General features: G+C 35.3%; 1 protein-coding gene across 1 annotated transcript in view; it reads right to left on the bottom strand.

The window, feature by feature from the left end:
• The window catches only part of WDR70 (WD repeat domain 70), a 136,935-nt gene that overhangs the window by 49,684 nt on the left and 66,960 nt on the right, over positions 1 to 20,291 (bottom strand). The window contains exon 10 of the mRNA XM_035563824.2: positions 10,975 to 11,149. Within this exon, the coding sequence (XP_035419717.1) occupies positions 10,975 to 11,149 (175 nt within the window). The remainder of the gene's footprint in view (positions 1 to 10,974; positions 11,150 to 20,291) is intronic.

The following is a 20,291-nucleotide window of genomic DNA, read 5'->3' as shown; positions in this document are numbered from 1 at the left end:
TTTTCAGTGTGCACTGTCAGTTCATTTTGTCTTATTTAACAGCTGTATTTTACCAATGAGCTAAATATATATTCTGCCAACAAAAGTAATTACAGACCATTCACTTAATCCTCAAGCACATCTGTGTTTTTCTCACATAAAGAAAAACAAAGCCAAAACCAACAAAACCACCACATCTCCATTTTCCGTAATATATATGGACATGCTTTAAACTATCATTTAAAAACAACAAAAAAGGATGCAAGTGGCAGTTCAGCTTGCTCACTGCCTTGTCTTTGTTTCTTCTTACCAACCCAATGCCAAAGGGTTTATTTTCTGATTTAGCCATATTTGTTTCGGAACACTCAAATCTGACATTTGTTTTATACATACAGACAGCAGCACACGCTAACCGAGCCCTACCTCACTCCCACCTCAATGCAATAGCCAAGTAACAACAGTGAACTGTTTGGAGTACAGAAAACATTCATGAATCCCTGTCAATTCACTCCCGCATCCTATTCAGCACCGGGCTTCCATACACAGAAAATCAACTGCACATTTTCGCAAATTTTGCCAATTGACAAGCCAATAGCTGAGTGTGATGCTTTCTCCTGATTAAAACAGGAGTCCTGACTTGCTCTGAGCTTCTCAAAAATCACTCAGGCTCTTGAAGGTGGTCTTGAATATAAACCAGTCCCCCCAGTAAGAAGTCAGGAATACGCGTGTACTAACTATGCTTTTGCAAGTCCTGGTGAAGCTGAGCCCCTGTAAAGATCACAGCAGCACACTCTGGTGACCTCTTGGCCTCAATCTGCTCTCCAAGCAAGACTACAGGTGTGCACACTGGTGAGGAGAATGAAACAGGCCACAGAGCAAGGATACAGTGCTGTTTCTGGGCTCTTACCAAGGTGTGTGCTGATCACAGCAGCCGCATTTGGCCGGAATGCATGGAGCTCTTGGTGTCCGTAAGAAACATATTCTGTGATTATACAATGAACTAGATTTTTTCAGAATATTTCACTGTATATTTGAACTAGCACAGTACTTTCTAATTTGGCTATCCTACCCAACCTTAAGAACAATGTATTACACCAAAAATTAAATGTAAATTAAGTTTTAGCACTTAATACAGGTAACTGTTTTAGCGCGTAGCCAAATCTGGAAGTGATACATATACATGGAAAAAAGTGAAATACCATGTGTGTACCACGTGGTTCACCAAAGTGAACCATAAAGGCATTTTTTCTAAACTTTACATGTTGCTTAATATGAACTAAAATTACATGTTGAATGATTTAAGAGTACTCTATTTAAATAATCTAAACATTTATATACATTCAGGAACTTTATTAAACTAGAATTTCATTATAAACTTGTGTGCACACTTAGACACACAGAGACATGCTGTGTATGCATGCACAAAGTGTGAAATATATATATGTGTGTCTATGTATGCATGTGTGTAGTTATGTATGAGTCCAAATCTAGTTCTCCATCTCATGAGAAATTCTTCCTTGGTTCAAGGAAGGCAGCTGTTCAATGGATGTATCTGATTTCAGTCTGTGTAGTATCACTACAGTCATACATTAAATAAAACACAGCTGGATAATGCTCCACCTATTTCACCACCCTCTCCACTAACTGTTTAGCGCCAACATCTGTCGAAAACAAACTTCATGAAATAGAGATGCCATAAAAAAAGTCTTTATTTTAAAATATTTGCACTTTAAGAAGTTCTGCTTGTTTGCAAATAAAGCCTCATGTATACTCAGTTAGATTTTAATTATGAGATTTATACGTAGAGCTCAGAGAAACTTGCTCACTTAAGCCTGTCCTGCAAAAAATATATTACAAATACTTTTCATTTCATTGGTACAGTCCTGTAATTGCTGCTAAGAGATGGTGTAGGTATGCAGTTCATCTTCTTATCCATAATCACATGAGCACAGATATCTTATGGATTTTCTACAGATGCCATGCAAAATTTTTAATTGAAGTTAACTAGACTTATTAAATGTTTTTCAGGAACTAAGGGCAGTTTGGGTATTATAAGGGTATTATGACCAACTGTTCAATTCAAGCACATTTAAAAGTGTATCCTTACAGTAGCACACCTTTTAACAGACACAGGAAACAATCTTTCTCTATGTTTGTTTGTTCTTCAGACTTTCTCTGATTCAAGTGATTATTTCTACAATTAGTATTACATACAAAAGCTATGCTTCACTGTACTTCATCTTTTTTTTTTCCACACTTCCCAATTTCTAACAGACTCATGGCAAATATTTTTGTATTTAAAATACAATTGCTTAATAACATATACTAGAGCACATTTCAAAATAATTTGTGCTTTTATTTTTAGTTCAGTAGAATAAGAACACTTCTGTTTCTGAGTTTAATTTTTCTAAATCAAAGTTACAAAACAGTTATACACAAACTTCAGACAAAATTAAACTATGGGTTTTCTAAGACGGTATCCAATTTCTGATAGTTGTCAGTGACATGGGTATACAAGACAATCCTGCAACTATTAAATGGGAAGAATTTGTTATTCATATTCTACATTAGACCTCTGGAAAATTTAGAGAATTTGTAATATTTAAAATATTTAAGATGAGGTGAATATTTTAAACAATAGTGGCAAAAATTAAGTAAAAGAAAAGTTTGCTCTACTACATTAATGAGAAGAATCAAGAAAACTGAACAGAACAGCTCTCAGTATTTTCTAAAATTCACTTCATAATATTCTTTATGAATACCCCCAAATAGAAAGCTTTTTAAAAGTTATGAATTGATGATAGGTGCAAAGTCTGCCAGAAATACATCTAAATACGAAGCTGAAAGGAGGTGAAGGGCCTATAAATTAACCCAAGAGAAAAAGCAAGCATATGCAGACAGAAAGTACCTGATCTTCAATCCACAGATTATGATCTGTTCCACAGAGTAGAAGTCATTATTTCCTACTTTTTTGTTCTTAAATAAATCTATTTGATCAAGTTGTAATTGCTTTGCTTTTGTAAGCATTCTAAAATACGGGAGTTTTAAACTTCTCTAATAAAACAAACTTAATGACTATGAGTTGCACAGAAATGTACTTTTCACTGCTTCTATGAAATTCACAGTATAAACCTGCTGTCCATCTCCTCACTAGCCTCAAGTGACATACTATAAACCACAATGAGAAACATTTGGATGCCAAAAGAGCTTCCTAATACACGTGCCAAGCACAAAAATGTTTTCTAGAGTTACAAACCCTATCAGGTTCTAGATAGACAGACAGATAGATACATGTTTTCAGCTTGCTTGAGCAGTACACATACTACAGTATCTAAAAGCCACTTCTCTGATAAGCCAGACAACTCCAGAGCTCACTTGTTTGAATGAAACACAGCATCCGTCCTTTATGATTTTGTCTCTACATATAAGGAACATTGTATTTTTATTATTACTCACAGTTATAAAATACATAGGAAAAATTTCTGTAAAATAACAGAAGCTAGCTCATGAAGGCTCTTCTATTTCCATTTAGAAATAATTCATGTCAGATTAATAACACTACAATATTAATAAAGCAAATCACGTTTTCAATTAAAGCCAATCACTTTTTTTTTGTACTGTTATTCCTCCAAATAGTAACCCAAAGATAGATATATAATCCTTGTGGGGTAAGCTTTTTTTTCTTTAATCACACATGAATCTGAACTAAAATCCTTTATGCTATTTTCATCAGGGTGTGACAGACTAAGATTTAGAATTCCTTTCATCACTAGATTAACTAGTGCAAACATTTAGATAGTTCTTAACTATAAACTGTTTATTACATAAGAGAGAAATGCACTTAGAAATATAGCAGGGCCCATTTTATCTTAGCATATGACTGTCAGATTCTTTACTGCAGATAGTTTCAGGGTACAGATAGTGATGTACTGACTAAACCAGGCATATACAAAAAGGAATAATATATGAATCTGTTAATATTTGCTGCTGGCAAGCCTGTGTGTGATTTCCAGTTTCTGGAGCAGAGGTCTGGCACAAATACATATGGAATGAAAGGGTGGGACATTATGGATATGGAAAACTTAAGGTAAGTTTGAAAGGGAAATATAGTATATTTGGATATCTTTCATCTCATATTTACACAAGAAATTTCCAGCTGTAGCCAGACTGCCCTCTTCAAAGCATGAAGCATGTTACATACTTGGGGGAAATTGAAAGATTTGCCTGGTGTTTAGCTGCAGTACTCATTTCAGCAAATTTAAGAATAGTCATTGTAAATTGTTTCTATTAAATATTGACATTTCATTGGAGTACTTTTAATGCTGTGGAGGTGCCCAAAATTATAGGTAAGCAAAACCAAAACAAAATATCCACGGCCAAAGTGATGAATAAATTTTAGCTGGTGTGAAAAGAGCATAATCCTGGAATGCTGTAAACCATCAGACGACACAGACGCATTACAATCTCTGGCTAGGGGAACCAGTAACTGAGTAAGCATAAGCACAGTAATAAAGCTTTTTAGTAGACTGACACAAGACATGCATTTCAGGAATTCAGTACTGAGAGCTATGTCTATGTCACCATATAAGAAAAGCAAGCTGCAACTGTGCAAAGATCCAGCACTGTCCTTCTCCCAAAGCATGGGCATAAATCCACTCAAAGAACTTTCCAATTAATGGAGAAAATATTTATAGCAAGTCTCAGATCTTACTACTAGCTTTCACTACACTGTCTGGCAGCATCAGCTGTAAAATCAATCAAGAACAACAAAATAAAGTTTACCAAAAAAAATCCAAATAAGACTTGGGCTTGGATTCCCATTCTAGAACAAAAGGGTCACCTCATTCAGGCCAAAAATAAGTATTTTACACAATTTTTCTGTATTACCTGAATCTGTGTTTTCAGACGTACAGTATTTCTTCAAAATGGCTCTACTATTTGCAAAATTTTTCACCTCTGAAAACTCTGCCTTAAAACGTCTCTGCAGTTACACTGCCCACTATAAAACTAAAGCTTACTAAAACCCTTTCAAAGCAGAAGATCACTAAATATAGAAATGTATTTATCTTCCATCCATAAATCATGCAATTATTTGGAAAATACTTTTAACATGACTACCAGTAATTAAAAAAGGTACAGAGCTTAGATCTGCTTAACTTCAGAGCATACTGCAACATCCCACTATTCTTCCCTTTATTTTTTGAGGATTAGGTGGTTTAAGGGTGTGTGGAAAACTGGTTATTAGGATTACTGCTTGATCACACCACTTTTGGGGATATTCATGTGGGCCGCCTACTAGCACAGTGTTGAATTTCATTATTATTGTGCATTTTAAGTTCTGTAAAATCACTTAGAGCTTTAGCTAAGTAGTTTAAAAGTGATCAAAATACATGAATTATTCTAGAAATTCAAAATCAAAATAAAGTTTGAAGACCTGGAAAAAGAAAACACTGGCAAAGCAATAGTTCAGCAGTACCATAGGAGATGCTTGCTTTGAGCAGGAAATAGCTTAAGAAATAGAATGGAGTAAAACATACAACCAAGTCTTTCATGAAACAAGAAAGAACAAAAATAAAGTCTAGCACTAGCTATAACATTCTGTCCCTAAGCACTGAATCAATTTATATTTAGTATTATGTTGAAAATTATAAAACCCTGCAACTGTTCAGATTTGCACTACATAAAAAGATAAACCTATTACTGATATATCTGTCAAAGTTAATTCCTTAATACTTACAGCACAGTCTCTAGACACCTAAAATATAACAAAAATTACTACCCAATTTTATATAGCTAAAAACAAACAGTGACAACAAAAAACAGACAAGACTTTGTGTGCATAAGCTGTTCTTTTGGTTCTTGAAGGCATATAAAAGACATCACTGCTCCTGACAAACTCTGCCTCCCTGACATCCTTATCAATATTTTTGTGTCATGCAACAATATTACTGCTTACAATATTACTGCTGCAACAATGTTACCATAAAATACATGACGTGTGAAACTAAGAACCAGGATTCAGACTGTCATGTGCAGAGAAGCTCTTTATGCAATCCAGAGCTGAATGTAACCAGAAAAAGCTGGAGGGAAAATTCACATAACTGGTAGCTTCATCAGATGATTTGAAAGACTAAAAAAGAAGGTTCACGTTCCTCAACCTAGTAACTCCTATTTGACACTGAGAAACATCTTGATCCTTTCCTGTTTAGAGTAGAATATGAGGAGAGCTTTTTTGTTCATGATTTTGAAGAGATTTTAATCAAACTTTAAATCACATTACACTTTCAAACTATATATCTGGTATACTAACAGTCTTTACAAAAATTACTTCAGTCTTTAAAGACACCTATGAATGAGATACTCCTATTTCTACACAGGAAAACTGGGGCATAAAGGTTTACTGATTACAAGACACACTTCATTCTTAATACTAAACACTGGCTCCATGAACAAGGATCACCTTGTTCAGCAATATATATCACTATTGGTCTTTCAGTAATCTCTGAATGGGCAAGCATAGGCAAAGATGAGGAATCTGAACCTATTTGAACTGCAGGTAAATCTAGTGGTTTTATTGCACTGTCCTACAAATCAGTATTTTTCAAGTTTCTGTCTTATTTTTACCACTAATGCTCTCCAGTTCTCCACATTTGCCAAACACTTCTCAATGTCTCAGAATATTTAAATTGAGTGTTCTAATGTGTTATGTTATGATTGACTATTTCACACTATTGTTTCCACTACTCGTTGGAAGTTTTAAGGAAGTTATTTTTTATGTCCTTTGAAGCTGTTATTTTAAGCCAAGTTGACAGTGTTCATAATATTTCAAACAAGCTGACAGATAGTTCTGCTAATGTGCACTGTAAATGCACATATACGTGAACCTTAAAGAAAAACCATGCACTGACTAAATAACACACATGAGAAAATAATACAGATTTATGACAAAACGAAAAAACCCTCTGAGGCAGGTGATTATAATGGATCATGATCATGCTGAGGAAGTTTGGAGAAAGGCAAGGCAGAGCTGGAATGCATTTGGCTAAGTTCAGCATTAGCAAGTTACCAATGTCAGTGTAATGGAGACCAAAAAAAAAAATAAAGCGTTCCTCTAAAAGTGTTTTTACTCTCACTGCATACAGCTGGGAGATTTGGAATTGCACCAGAAAAACAGTGGAAGCAGAAAAGTGAATGAAACACTTATGGTGTGTGCTACTAGTCAGAACTATAGAAGGAAAACTGATCACATACTGAAGTCATGGCCCTACGTACCGCAACACAATTAAAAAATGGCAGATATCTAGATGGCTCTAAGTGCTTTGGAAAAAAACTAACTCATGACCCTAACTTAAAACAAACAGCTACTTTAGTTTTGACAAGGACAAGAGAAAAATATATATATATTATTTTTTTTAATTAAAATATATTTATATATTCAAAAAGATAATTTAACTGCACCATTCTGGACTGAATTCTACACTACTGAGAAGTAAACATAAATGATGCCAGGCTGGTGATGGGAAACCCACTGTAAAAATCCACTTTAACTGCAGTGCTCCAGGGTTTACAAATAGTGATTACAATCCAAATCCTGCTCAATATGGTAAGTCAGTGCACAATATAAACAGCCTGTTTCCACTGCCAATGTTTCAATTGTTTAAGTATTCCCAAGATGCTACCACATATCATCAGGATTCCTGTAAGTCAGTTGTAAAGGCATCAAGTCAAGTCTGGAGCACAATGAACCTGTAACCAGCAGTCAAACTAGGGCTTCAATGGAAAGGAAGTTTTCTGGGAGCTTTGTCAGGCAGCTCCTGCCAGCTTGTACACAGGCATAGGTTTTGTGAGCCAAGGGAGGAAGAGTGCTTCCTACCAGCACCGCAGCAACGCGCCTGCTGTGATTGAGGCCAGGGAACTGAGTACCCCTTTTGTTCTAGGGGAGAGCATTATTAGACCCTCCTACCTAGCAGTGATAGTCACTTTTGCTCTTGGTACTGTTGTTTTCATGACTCTTCTCCCGTAGGAAAGCAGAGGCCTTATGTTTTTTTGGCAAAGAGAAACTTCCTCTACCTAAGTTGGCTCTGCCTGAGGGTTGGCATTTCTTTATTTTTATTTTTTTTTACCCTTTTTTCTGCATCTTAAATAATTTGGCTGGAGTAGGCCAACTAACATAATGGTGTCTGTCACAAATAAGTCTGTCTAGAAACCTTCACAGACTCTGGAGTAACAGGCAGTATGGATAGCACATGGTGTGAGCCACAACATCTGGTAAGAACACCTTCCTAGATTTAGTTTGTGCTGTTACTGTCTCACATGGGAACAGTGGTATGGGTTTTCAACAGCAGTGGTAAAATGCTCTTTATATTTGTACTTAAATGCGAATATGAATTCAGAGAGTCAAAACAGGCCTTTATTGTATCAGCTCTGGCATGACAGTATGGTGAACTATGTATGTGCCAAATCCATAGTTCAAATAATGGTGCCAGCATCATTCCTAATTGATCAAGGATAAGAAATTACAGCAACTATTTTCTGCTTTGAAACACTGGTGGTTTTTGTTACAGACTCAATTGAGTCTTCTCAAGTTAAACACAAATGCTGTCTTAATTTGGACTTCAGACAGAGCTGGTATTGTACTACAGTAAAAGCTGTGTACAGAGTTCTACACTTGTTTTGACAAAGTCAAAGGATATTTGATGGATGGGCATTAAAAATTTTCTTAAAACAGAAGTTAATGTATCTGCTATGCATTTTTTCAAACAGCTTACTCCTATCCTACTTCACAGCTTTGCCTTACCTCTCTGTGTTATCTAAAGCTGCTTGTACCCCAAAAAGTGCACCACTTTGTCATGACTTACATTTTTTGTTTGCCTTTGCAAGAATCTCTGTATCCTGTCAGGCCAGTAAATGCTTTCACCATTCCTCTGCAAGAGTCAATCTCATCCCCATCCTCCTTTTTCAAAGTCCTATTTTGAGCACGTGTTCCTTTTTTTTTTCTTCTTCTTCTTCTTCCTCCTTTTTTATCCCTTCCCATTGGCAATATATGATGGAGGCCTTTTCTTTTAATTATTGTTATTTCACCAAGGTGCGTTTTGAAAAGCCTGATTTTAACTACATGCATAGATTTCCAGCACGTACCAAGAGTTTCAGCTAAGAATGCCACAAAAAACAACCTACACAACCCATTTACATGAAAGTCTTGTACATTTCTTTATTATGCCAACAAAAGTGAAGGCAAAAATTCCTTAGTCTTTAAAAATGGAAACTCAAGGACACTACCAACTTCATTTCCACTAGGAAATGACTTTAGTCTTGCTTTGGTATACAGGGGTCACCAGTTGGAAATTGCACAAGATGCACAGGATACATCTTTAAATTATTCATAATCACCTTAAACTGCACTCAATCAGCATTGCAATATGTCACCTTATAGACACACTAAAGTTCAAAAGGAAAAGCACATGAAAAAGCAGACTACCAAGAGCACTATTGTTAAAACTACACCAGAAAGCTTAATATTTCAATACTGTATATGTTAAAATAAACAACATACACAGGTGATGAAAGCCAGTCTCTGAAAAATTTATTATTCTGTTAGAACAAGTTTACACTTAGGATGAATTCTCAAGCTTCATGCCATTAGGAAGTTTTACTGGGTTTATAGTGGAAATAAAAACAGAAATAAAAATAGATGACAATCCGAAAATACAGGCTGTACTTTGAATATGATCAACAGACTTTCTTTTTTCTTTACATCTATACATTTCCCCCTTGCCTCCAAAGATAAAAGTTGATTCAACCTTTTTGAAAAGCTCCCCAAGTTGCCTGTTTGCATTTTTGAAATCAAATGTTTTGAAAGATGAAGTTGAACAGATTAACACAACATGTATTAGTTCAGTAATTTCCCTCAAACCATCCTTTCCAAATTGTACACTTTTCAAAGATTTATGATGTTAGTTTGATTCTAAGGATTTTTTTTCTCCCTCCACCCCTGCCCCGCAATTTCTCTATATTCTTACTTTGCCTTTCAAACAAATTGACCCTATTCTCAGTTTCTCCTCCTATACATGCCATAAGTATTGATCCCATTGACAGCAAAGGGATTGGGCATGAATTCCCTGGGTAAAATGGGCATACAGCGGATGTGATTCATTTAAAAAGCAGTAAAGTTTTGACTGGTGAATTTGTGCTCCACTTTCCAAAATTAAACCCTTGTAACTGGACTATTTGTAGACTACTACACAAAGCAAAAGCAAGCAGTGATAGTTCTAAACTTCAAGTGATAACACAGTAGTAAGAACTGTATGCCTTCTTTGTCAGACTCATTAACTGCTTGAAATTCATTTTTAAGTTCAATATGAACAGCAGCAATTACCTACAGGGTATATCTCATAATTTTGCACATTTAAAGAAATGGAAATAGTCACGATTCTGACTTTTTTCCCTCATTCCCATAAATTGCTCAAAATTGCCTTAGTATTAAATTCCTCATTTTGGACAATTTAATTTTCTGCATTTGGCATTTAATGTGTAGCACAATCCTTGTCTTCACACACAATGATGCTATTCTCCTCTGCCTAGTATGTGAGTGAATACCTGATTTTGGTATGAAGTTCTACAAATTACTGCCTAACGTATACAACATCTCAAATAAAATATGGAATCATATATTTTAAATTACACAAGAACCAACAAAGTAGAGCTTTTTCTGCAGATATTATATCTTAATTGAATAACATTTCAAATACACACATGTGGCCAACAGTTATTTTTAAACAGACTGCCAAGATTTTTTTTTAGTGTTTTGTATTGAAGAGCAGCAGACTGAATGGTCATTTGTTACAAGGCAGGGGAAATGTTAAATCTTACCTGTGAGTTATTTAGTTTTCAGGGGGGGGAAAAAAGGATAAAATATCAAAATTGATTTTATCAGCTGCAACATTCAGCCCTTGATACATTAGAAGTTAGTATTTTTATTATGTATATATTACTTACACTCATATTCCTATCCCAGATCTGGATGGAGCCATCTTGACAGCCAGCTGCAATAAGTTTACCATCTCTGCTGTACGTACAAGTTGTAGGAATGACCCGTTTACCTTGAACTGATCGTGGCTTAAATACACTTTTGTGTTTTTTCTCATTGTTAACATCCCATGTTCTCACAGTTCTGGAAAAAGGTTTAAAAAGAATTATTTTAGGTAAAGTTAATGGACATAATAGAAATAATCATTCTTATGATATCATCAAACACCTTTCCCAGCATAAATAGCATATTATATTATTCAAATAAAGTTGTAATGACAAAATAGCATTTAAGATGTGGCATAGCAGTCATTAAACTACAGTGTAAGAAATCTTTCCAAGTCAGAAACATCATATTCGCAAACAAGCACATGAAAGTTAAAAAGAAAATAAACTAAATCCCATTCTTCCCTAGCTTTCATCTAAATACACGAAATTATTTCCTTCTCGAAAAAATGACTAAAGGTTAAATCAAAACTGCATAGTCTGTGCTGTCATTGGACATCAGGAAGATAAAAGTATTCAATCCTTTACAAGAATGAAGACTTCAGGAATCAGGCATAAATGCTTATATAAATCATTTATTAAGCAGATTGTATTAATTGTTTTGACATGGCAACAAATGACAAACCTACTTTAAATTGGCAGACTGGGTAGTTATTCTTCAGGCTTTCCTTTATTTTAAAAAGGCATTTTAAATTATTAATTGCAATGTTATTGTAGTTCTTTCACTAATACCATAGGTCTTCAGTTCTAAGGTAAAATTGTTCTTCAAATACTTTACAAAGAATTATTGATATAATATTGTTTTGTTTTTTGTGTGTGTGTGTTTTTTTTTAAGTTGAGCTTTTCCCACATTATTAACAAAATACATCATTTTTCTTTTTAATGGAAAAAGAGTATCTGCCTGGATCTTCAATGTTTCTTAGATACACAAAAACATCCAAATGAGAGAAAACTAAAACACTGAGATACAGGTGGACTCTTTAAATTGTCTTAGATACAAATGTTTTCTGTCCATTTAATAACGCTGAGTTCTTTCCAGATAAAAATTCAAAACTCTTCTGGCATCTAATGCAGAGAAGAGTTTCAGGATTTGGCAAAGGATGTAAGATCATTAATTTAGAAAGAAAGAAATCACTAAGTTCTCAGGACAACCTCATTTGTTTAGACTATACAAACATTGCCTATGATCCAACAGCATGTAATTCATTGGTCTTTACTAAAGCAAATACCACTTTAACAAGGCTGCCATTTTTCCAGAACAAGACACTGCAGCACAACATTAGCAACTTCCACCAGAGCTACAAGACAGGCTACAAAGCTGACATTCATAATTCTAGGATAAAACTGACAAGAAAATCAGATGGAAATAGCTCGTGGAGTTATATATAATTGCACTTTTAATGACAGTAATGAGACATCAGTAACCTGAAATAGAATGAATTTCCAGTTGTCCATAATAAAGTCAAGATTAGTGTCATTTTTTTAAAAGTTTCCAAATCTGGTATCTGTAAGGCATCATTTTATTGTTCTATTTGGAGCTTTAGCATAAGACATTCTGATGTTTTGTTCTTGTTTTGTTTGTTTTGTTTTAAAAAAATTGGATTACAATGTATTTTCTAGGGTCTTATAAAGAAACCTATGTTGCTATATGGAACAAGTTGTCTAGCAAGGGCACGGAGTTGCCGTTCTTGCACATATTCAAAACCTGACTGGACATGGCCATGGGCTGGGGCCTAGGTGACCATTGAATAAAATGATTGAGCTAGCTTTGAACAGGAGGGTGGGATTAGATGATATTCAGAGGTTGTTTCCATCCTCAACCGTTATATGATTCTGAGATTCCCCTCTTCCGCTCCTTGCTTTATCAGTAATCATCTTGATGCCCTACCTTACAACCCTTTTTTTTTTTTTTTTTAAAAGACTTCGGTCCTCCTCTTTTTGGGGCTCAACATCCTGTCAAAACCTCAACAACTTCAGAATACCATAAAGCATATTCAGACCTTATTCATTTTACATTCCAACTGTCAAGAAAGAACTAACACTTGTATAGTTCTGCCTCTTACGTAATACAAGACTAAAAAAATAATGTTTTTGATCCCTAATTCAACTGTAGTGTCAGCAGATCGGAAGAGAAATCCAAGTTTCTTGCGCTACTGCTTCTGCTGCAGACGGTTGGTCATACGCCCCTACATGTGAATTAAATGCCCTGTTAAGAAGACACACATAGCCTAAAAATTATTTTGTAAGTGTTTTCTTAATGTCCCTTCAGCGTTTTCCTAATGTCCCCACACTGAATATGTTTATTGTTGCCTTGCTGCTATTGGATCTAACTGTAAAACTTCACTAATAAATCTCTTATAAGAAATCACCTATTATTTACAAACAGATCAATCATTCCCAGAGAGCCCTTAACTCTTGACCTAAGCCCGAGCCCTTTATTTTCAAGTCAGACCTTTTAAGCGTTTTCATTTTTTAAAGAAATTTTTCCAGGTTTTATTAAAAAAACGGACATCATACTACAAAAATACAATGGACAAAATTTCAGGTTACCACATGAATCACTGTGCCCGTGGTATCTGACTGAGTCACCACAAACCACAACATTAGGAATCTAAACTATACAAGTTCTGTATTTTCTTTCAGACCATTGACGGACTAGAAATACAGGGCTCTCCGAAGGATTCCAGAGACACTTTCTCTGCTGCATTATAAGGGCCTTATTGCACAGTCTGAGTATGACGTAGACTAATTTGTTCTGACATTCCCCTTTTACGCTCCATGCTCTGTCAATAACCATCTCAACGTCCTGTCTTTTCTTTCAACAGGCACTTTGATGCTTTGCCCCTTTGTACTGTTTACACTTGAAACTTATTTGAGTCTTTTTCCAGTCCCTTTTCCTCACGACATCTAATCCTTCTCAAAAATTAACTCCTCCCATTCTAGCCAGAAGCAAAGGGGATAAACAAGAAAGGAAGCTCAGAAACCCAAAAAATTTATCTTTAGAAGTATGTCTTTAAACCAGCAATATGGTAAACAAATGCTAATTGACATTGCTTCTGTATTTTCTCTCTCCTTCTGCTCTTGACCATCAGTCACTATGCTGCAGCACAGCAAAGCCAGAGAACTCAATTCTAGAATTTGGAATGTCTTTGTTTGCATGTTTTAGAGAATATTTTGGACCATTGATGCCTCTTCCTCCTTCTCAGACATAACAAAGTAATAACAGAGATTGCATTACTGAATCCTGGGGTCAAATCTAATTTTTGTACTGAAACTAACAAAAAAATTACCATTGGGTTCAATCAGATCACTTCTAGGAGACTCCTTTTGAGCTTTTTTGAAAAGCCTCTTATTAAGAATATCTCCTTAGGCCTATAATAAGTGTGGCTTGAAAGAATAATGTTCTTTTACACTCTAGGTTGCAGTACTAGGAGAAGTTTAAGACTGGTAATATTTACCTATTGATAGCTATAACCAATGCATTTTTTGAACTCCACTGAAAAGAAAAGGCAAACATTTCCTGAATGAGTTTCTTAGTCCCTGTCTGTTCTCCCCCTCAAAACAAACTATGTTTAACCAAAATTTGTCCATTAGCAAAAACACTTTTAATTGTTCCTCCAACATATAATACTGTTCTTTCATCACAGCCAATTTTTATATACTGAATGATATACACAGTCATAAATCTTTTTAATTTCTCCTTCAAAATTTTCTTTTTGAAGAGAACTTCTCTGAAAAAGGCTCCAAATAGGCAAGTTTAAATTTAACTTTCTAAATGGTGGATTCCACATCTGCAAAACAGATTTTGTAAAGTTTTTATATTTGCCAAGAGCAATTCAAAGCAACTTAGAAAAGGATGGGAATGTTCTTTTGGAAAGGTAACATGGATATTTTCCTGACCACTGAGAAGTTAAATGATCCACACTTAAATAAACAACTAATTTAATTACTGGGATCCATTTTTTGGTGTGTTTTTTTTTCCCCCTTCCCACAAGTAATTTTTCTCTCTCTTTTTTTTCCTCTAATGCTCTTACAATGTTATGACTTAGTCAAAATTTCTAGTATAATTAATTATTGAGAATGCTGCTGTTTTACACAAATTATTAAAGCTATTTATGTAGCTACGTATCCCAGCTTGCAACCATGGAAAATGTCTCTAAGTCTTGATTCATCAAGTAATACTATTCTAACAGTCTACTGAAATTCAGGGAATTAACCAATTTAAACATTTAAAAACCTAACACGTCAAATTCTACACTAAGCTTCTCTGCCTGTCCCATCTCTTTCTCCATTTCTACTGGACTGCAAATCTCTCTTGCACACTATTGAGTGTTATTAGCATTTAATGTTATTAAATTTATTTATAATAGTAGAAGTCTATTCTTATGAAACTTACAGCACAAAAAAGCAACAGAATTCATTACTACTACAAGTACAGATAAACTGCAATTTAATGCCAATCTTTGTCATAAAATATTATGCCTTCCTCTATGATAAAATTTGACCAAAAAGGCTATCTTGGAAAGCTATTGGTTAGTTTAAAACCACCATATAAATACTGCTACAATTGAATTTATATGCAGAACACGGATTTCCAAGTCACCTTAATCAGTGATAGAAAATACATTTTATAAAGGAGTTAAATTTAACACTTAAATCAAAACCAAAAAACAAGCAAGCAAGCGAGCAAACAAAAAAACCTGATCTTAAAGCAAGACTTCCATTATCTTTTTTTTAACAACATAAAGCAACTCTACCTACACAGAAATGAAATTAAGAAGCTTAAACAATATGTTGAAAAACGATCTAAAGTAGAACATGTAAAAAGAATAGACAGATAAGAAATAGCTGAAAAGCTCTATTAAGATTCAGCACATATAGCGACATAAGAACATGTCAGCAAGAAAACTCTCAATATTGTATTCTCTTTGCCCTCTTTCAGCGGAAGTAAGTTATAGCCTTCTTCTGTTGAGCACATGAGACACAATGAAGGTTGAATCACCTGCCAGATACCGAAAAAAAATGTATACACAAGCAGACAGAGAAATACAGAGAAACTTTCCATACTTGTTTGGCAGAAAAACTTGAAATAAGCTACCTACTCCCAGCATCTGAACAGAGTTAAAATAATTTAAACCAGAGTGAACCAGAGTACAAGAAAAGTCATATCCAACATAAGTAAATTCATAACTATGGAAGAAACTGCCAAGAAAATAGACACAGCACTGTAATTTATAACAATTATTCTGCTTGTTACTTAAATTATCCCAAAATGTTAAAAAAAAAAAAAAAACTTTAATATTTTACCAGAATAATAAACTAAAACATCACAATTTTATTTTTGTGACATGCAGCAAATAGATTGAAGCAATTATGAAACTGTATTTTTCTGGATTTCCAAATGAAATTGGATATTCTGCCACCATTTAGATAATTATAGGTAAATTATAATTACTATTTGGGGGTGGTGAAAGTAGATTCAAATCTAATGACAGTGAATGGGAACTATCACCATTGTCTAATCTATATGAATTAAAAAGCAAACCAACTCAAAACTGGAATGACATGTGTGTGACTGTTTGCATGGTGAGTAGTAGACTCTGAATTACTAAGCAAAAATGCTGCATCTAGCCAACATATGCAAGATCTGAGGAAAACTTCATTAGAACAGGAGATAGAGAAAAACAGACTATGACAGGGTTAACTGTGTAAAGAAATCAGAGCTCTTTGTGGAGGTCACGGACAAGAGCAGAGATGGAAAGGAACAAACTGGGTGAGGAAAATACAAGCATACCACCGCAATGCTAGGAAAAGTGAGGTAGCAAAAGGCTTGGTTGCAGAAATTTTACAAGCCTCGGAGAAAAAAATGAAAATAAATATTATCGGAATGAACATACAATAGCAAAAAAATATTCAAGAAAGAATATAAAGTGAAAAAAAAAAAAGACCAATCGTGGAGAAAAACAAAAAATGTTAACTAAGCTAAATGGACAGAAAGCAGAAAAGCAGTAGCCGAGGGTATGCAGGTATGCAAGAACTATTCCAGCAAGAGTCCATATATCTAAAGAAGAAGGGTTAGCATTTCATATTATCAGTGCTGCTTAGAACCCAGAAATTCACTTAGAAATCTCAAAACAGTGATTATGTTTTGAATACAGGATTACTGTCTGAGGGAAAAAAAAAAAAAAAAACAGCTCCAAGAACCAATGCACCTGAGTGAGTTACATAAAAGAAAAATGATGTTAAATAAACCTTTAGATACTACTGAATGGAGAATGCACTGCACTGAGCACAATCTTTAAAACATTCAATTTCTGCAGGAAGTAAATTTAAAGGCAAATCACAGAGTCGTTTTAAAAAAGGGAAACAAGAAAAAAAAATTAAAAAACATGCTCTGGAACACTATTTAGATTCCTAAAAGAGTCATATAGAAAAAAGGCCTCTTCAAACTAAGAAAATGGACTTATAGAAAAGGCATATACTGAAAAAAGGTATTGCAGAACTCATTGGGTAATCAAAATAATTAATGCAGGTGATCCAAACCGTGTGGGGGTGTGCTGATTTCCTTGAATAACTTTTCTTAGGACAGTTTAACTCAAAATTGTTACAATGAATTCAAGATATCTGAAAAAAAACTTTCCTAGTCTACTTTATAGGCAAAGAGTGATCATGCCCACTGGTGCTCAAATTCCTTGTAAACCTTTCGCCCTTCTCAGCACTTTCCTAAAATGCTGAATATATTTGATTGCATTAGTGATGAGCATTTGGGCAACTAGACTACACTAAGGGAAAAAGCTTCTTATAGACTTTCCAGCTGGTACTGACAGCTGATTTGCTTTGCTTCTTGTTGATGAAGTCTTCACAAAACAAATCTGATGGAAAAAAGGTCATTTTTCTTTTCATCAGCCATTAGGCTGGTAATCATGAATGCCTGCATCTAAGCATATTTCTTCTTCAGTTCAAATAAGCAAAGCATTTAACCAAGCCTCCAGAAAAGCATTTATGGGTTAGAGAACAATCCCCCAAAGATCTTCCCATCCAATAAGTAACAGGTTCAGTGATTTCAATAAATTATAATAAGTATATGAAAAAGTTTGTGGTTCTAGCGCTGAGCAGTTCTTTCTGTTTGCATTCTTTTAGAAGAGAAGTTCTTCTTTCAGCATTTGGGTGACTTCCAAACTATCTGTTGGCACACAGCGACAGGAATACATGCAGTAACATCAGGAGCAGCCCACCTTCATAAGGAGACTAGCATGAACAAGTGAGCACAGACCCAACACAAGCAAGCACAGCCACGTAAAGAAAAACAAATTCTTCAGAAGGTGGTGAAGTTTGTACATTTGCAGCATTATCATTCAATTGTAAAGAGTTCAATATACTTTTGAATTAATAATAATTTGGTCTTTGTTATGCCATGCTACTTCAAAAACTGAGAATTGGTATTTTCCTGAGACATTGCAAACAAGAAGAAAAGTCCTTCATTTATTATCACAGCAACATCTAACTTCAATGTTATTATTTCTACACAGAACATCAGCTGAATTGGATGTATTAGATGATTGACTTCTGAAAGCTGTAACAGTAAAAGGAGGTACAGCTTTATGCCATTTTCCAAACTGGGCAAAAAGGCAATCAACTGAGATCCCATCTCCTACATAATAAAGATAAGAGTGAGATGTAATCAGTCTCTCTATGCGGTACATCAGATTAAGATCAAAGGGAAAAGCTTCGGGTAAAGAACATCTCCACAGTTCAAGTTACCATCACCTGCCTCAACTGAAATGACTCAAGAGCAGTCTTGCATGCTACAGCAAAAGCAGCAAGAGAAAATCACTATGAAAACAGGATGCTTTCTAAAGACCTGATTAGTCACAGCTATAAAAGAGTTAAGGTTCACTTGGATCTCAAGTTGTCCTTCACCCCAATAAATAACTGACTCAAACTAACATTCAGCAGCACTCTCCATTAAAACAGTGAAAAAATCGACTGAAATTTAAATTTAAACAGTTAAGCAACGTAAATCTCAAAAGCAACACTTCTCAGCTGATACTATTGACATCACAAATAGTCTTTGTAACCACTTTTACTGACTTCTTAGATCTCACTCAGGGACAAGTTTTTTCTGCAGCTCCATTAGCAACAAACAGCAACTGAACAGAGGTAAAGAACAAAGGTAGCATATTGTTTTTTTTTAAATGTATTATGATTTTTAAAGTTAAATTATCTATTCTAAAAAAATGCAAGTTTAACTCAGTTATACAGATTAACTACGTACTTGGGGAAATAGAAAATTTTAAAAGTGAGATTTTATGTTGTAATATAATTTCCACAAAAAAAAAAAAGGAAATCTTCTAAAGACCAGCTCAAACTACAGCACATGAAAGTGTAATAAATTACAAACCTATGTATTTATCATATTATCTGAAATACACACCAAAGTATAAGATACTTCCTTCCTCATCACAAAAATTAAGAAAAGAAGGCAGCGTATTTTGTAGAGAGGACATATGGTTTTTGTCATGGTTTTGGCTGGAATAGAGTTAGTTGTCTTCATAGAGGCTTGTATGATATTGTGTTCAGGATTTTTGATGAAAATAGTGTTGAAAACACACCAACATTTTCGTTGTTGCTGAGCAGTGTTTGCACTTAGTCAAAGATGTTTCAGCTCCTCGTGCTGCCCTGCCAGTGATGAGGGGCTGGGGGTGCACCAGGAGCTGGGAGGGGACAGGGCCAGGACAGCTGGCCCAGGCTGGCCAAAGGGGTGTCCCACACTGTGTGGTGCCATGCTCAGCAATAAAAGCTGGGGTAAAGAGGGAGGAAGGGGAAAGGAGGGGAATGGCATTCAGAGCGATGGCGTCTGTCTTCCCAATAAGCTGTTAAGCATGATGAGCCCTGCTGTCCTGGGAGTGGCTGGGCAACCTCTTCTAGTGCCTCACCACCCTCTGAGTATACAATTTATTCCTTATATCTAATCTAAATCTACCTTCATTTAGCATAAACCCATTACCCCTTATCCTATCACTACACACCTTTGTAAAAAGCCCCTCTCCAGCTTTTCTGTAGGTTCTCTTTAGGCACTGGAAGGCCACTATAAGGTCTCCCCAGAGTCTTCTCTTCTCCAGGCTGAACAACCCCAACTCCCTCAGCCTGTCTTCATAGGAGAGGTGCTCCAGCCCTCTGATCATCCATGTGGCCCTCCTCTGGACTCACTCCAACAATTCCATGTACTTATCTTCGGGGGCCCCAGAGCTGGGTGCAGGACTCCAGGTGAGGTCTCATGA

This window comes from Cygnus atratus, chromosome Z, assembly GCF_013377495.2.
Source record: "Cygnus atratus isolate AKBS03 ecotype Queensland, Australia chromosome Z, CAtr_DNAZoo_HiC_assembly, whole genome shotgun sequence".
Classification (NCBI taxonomy): Eukaryota; Metazoa; Chordata; class Aves; order Anseriformes; family Anatidae; genus Cygnus; species Cygnus atratus.
This window is presented reverse-complemented; position numbering and strand designations above follow the sequence as displayed.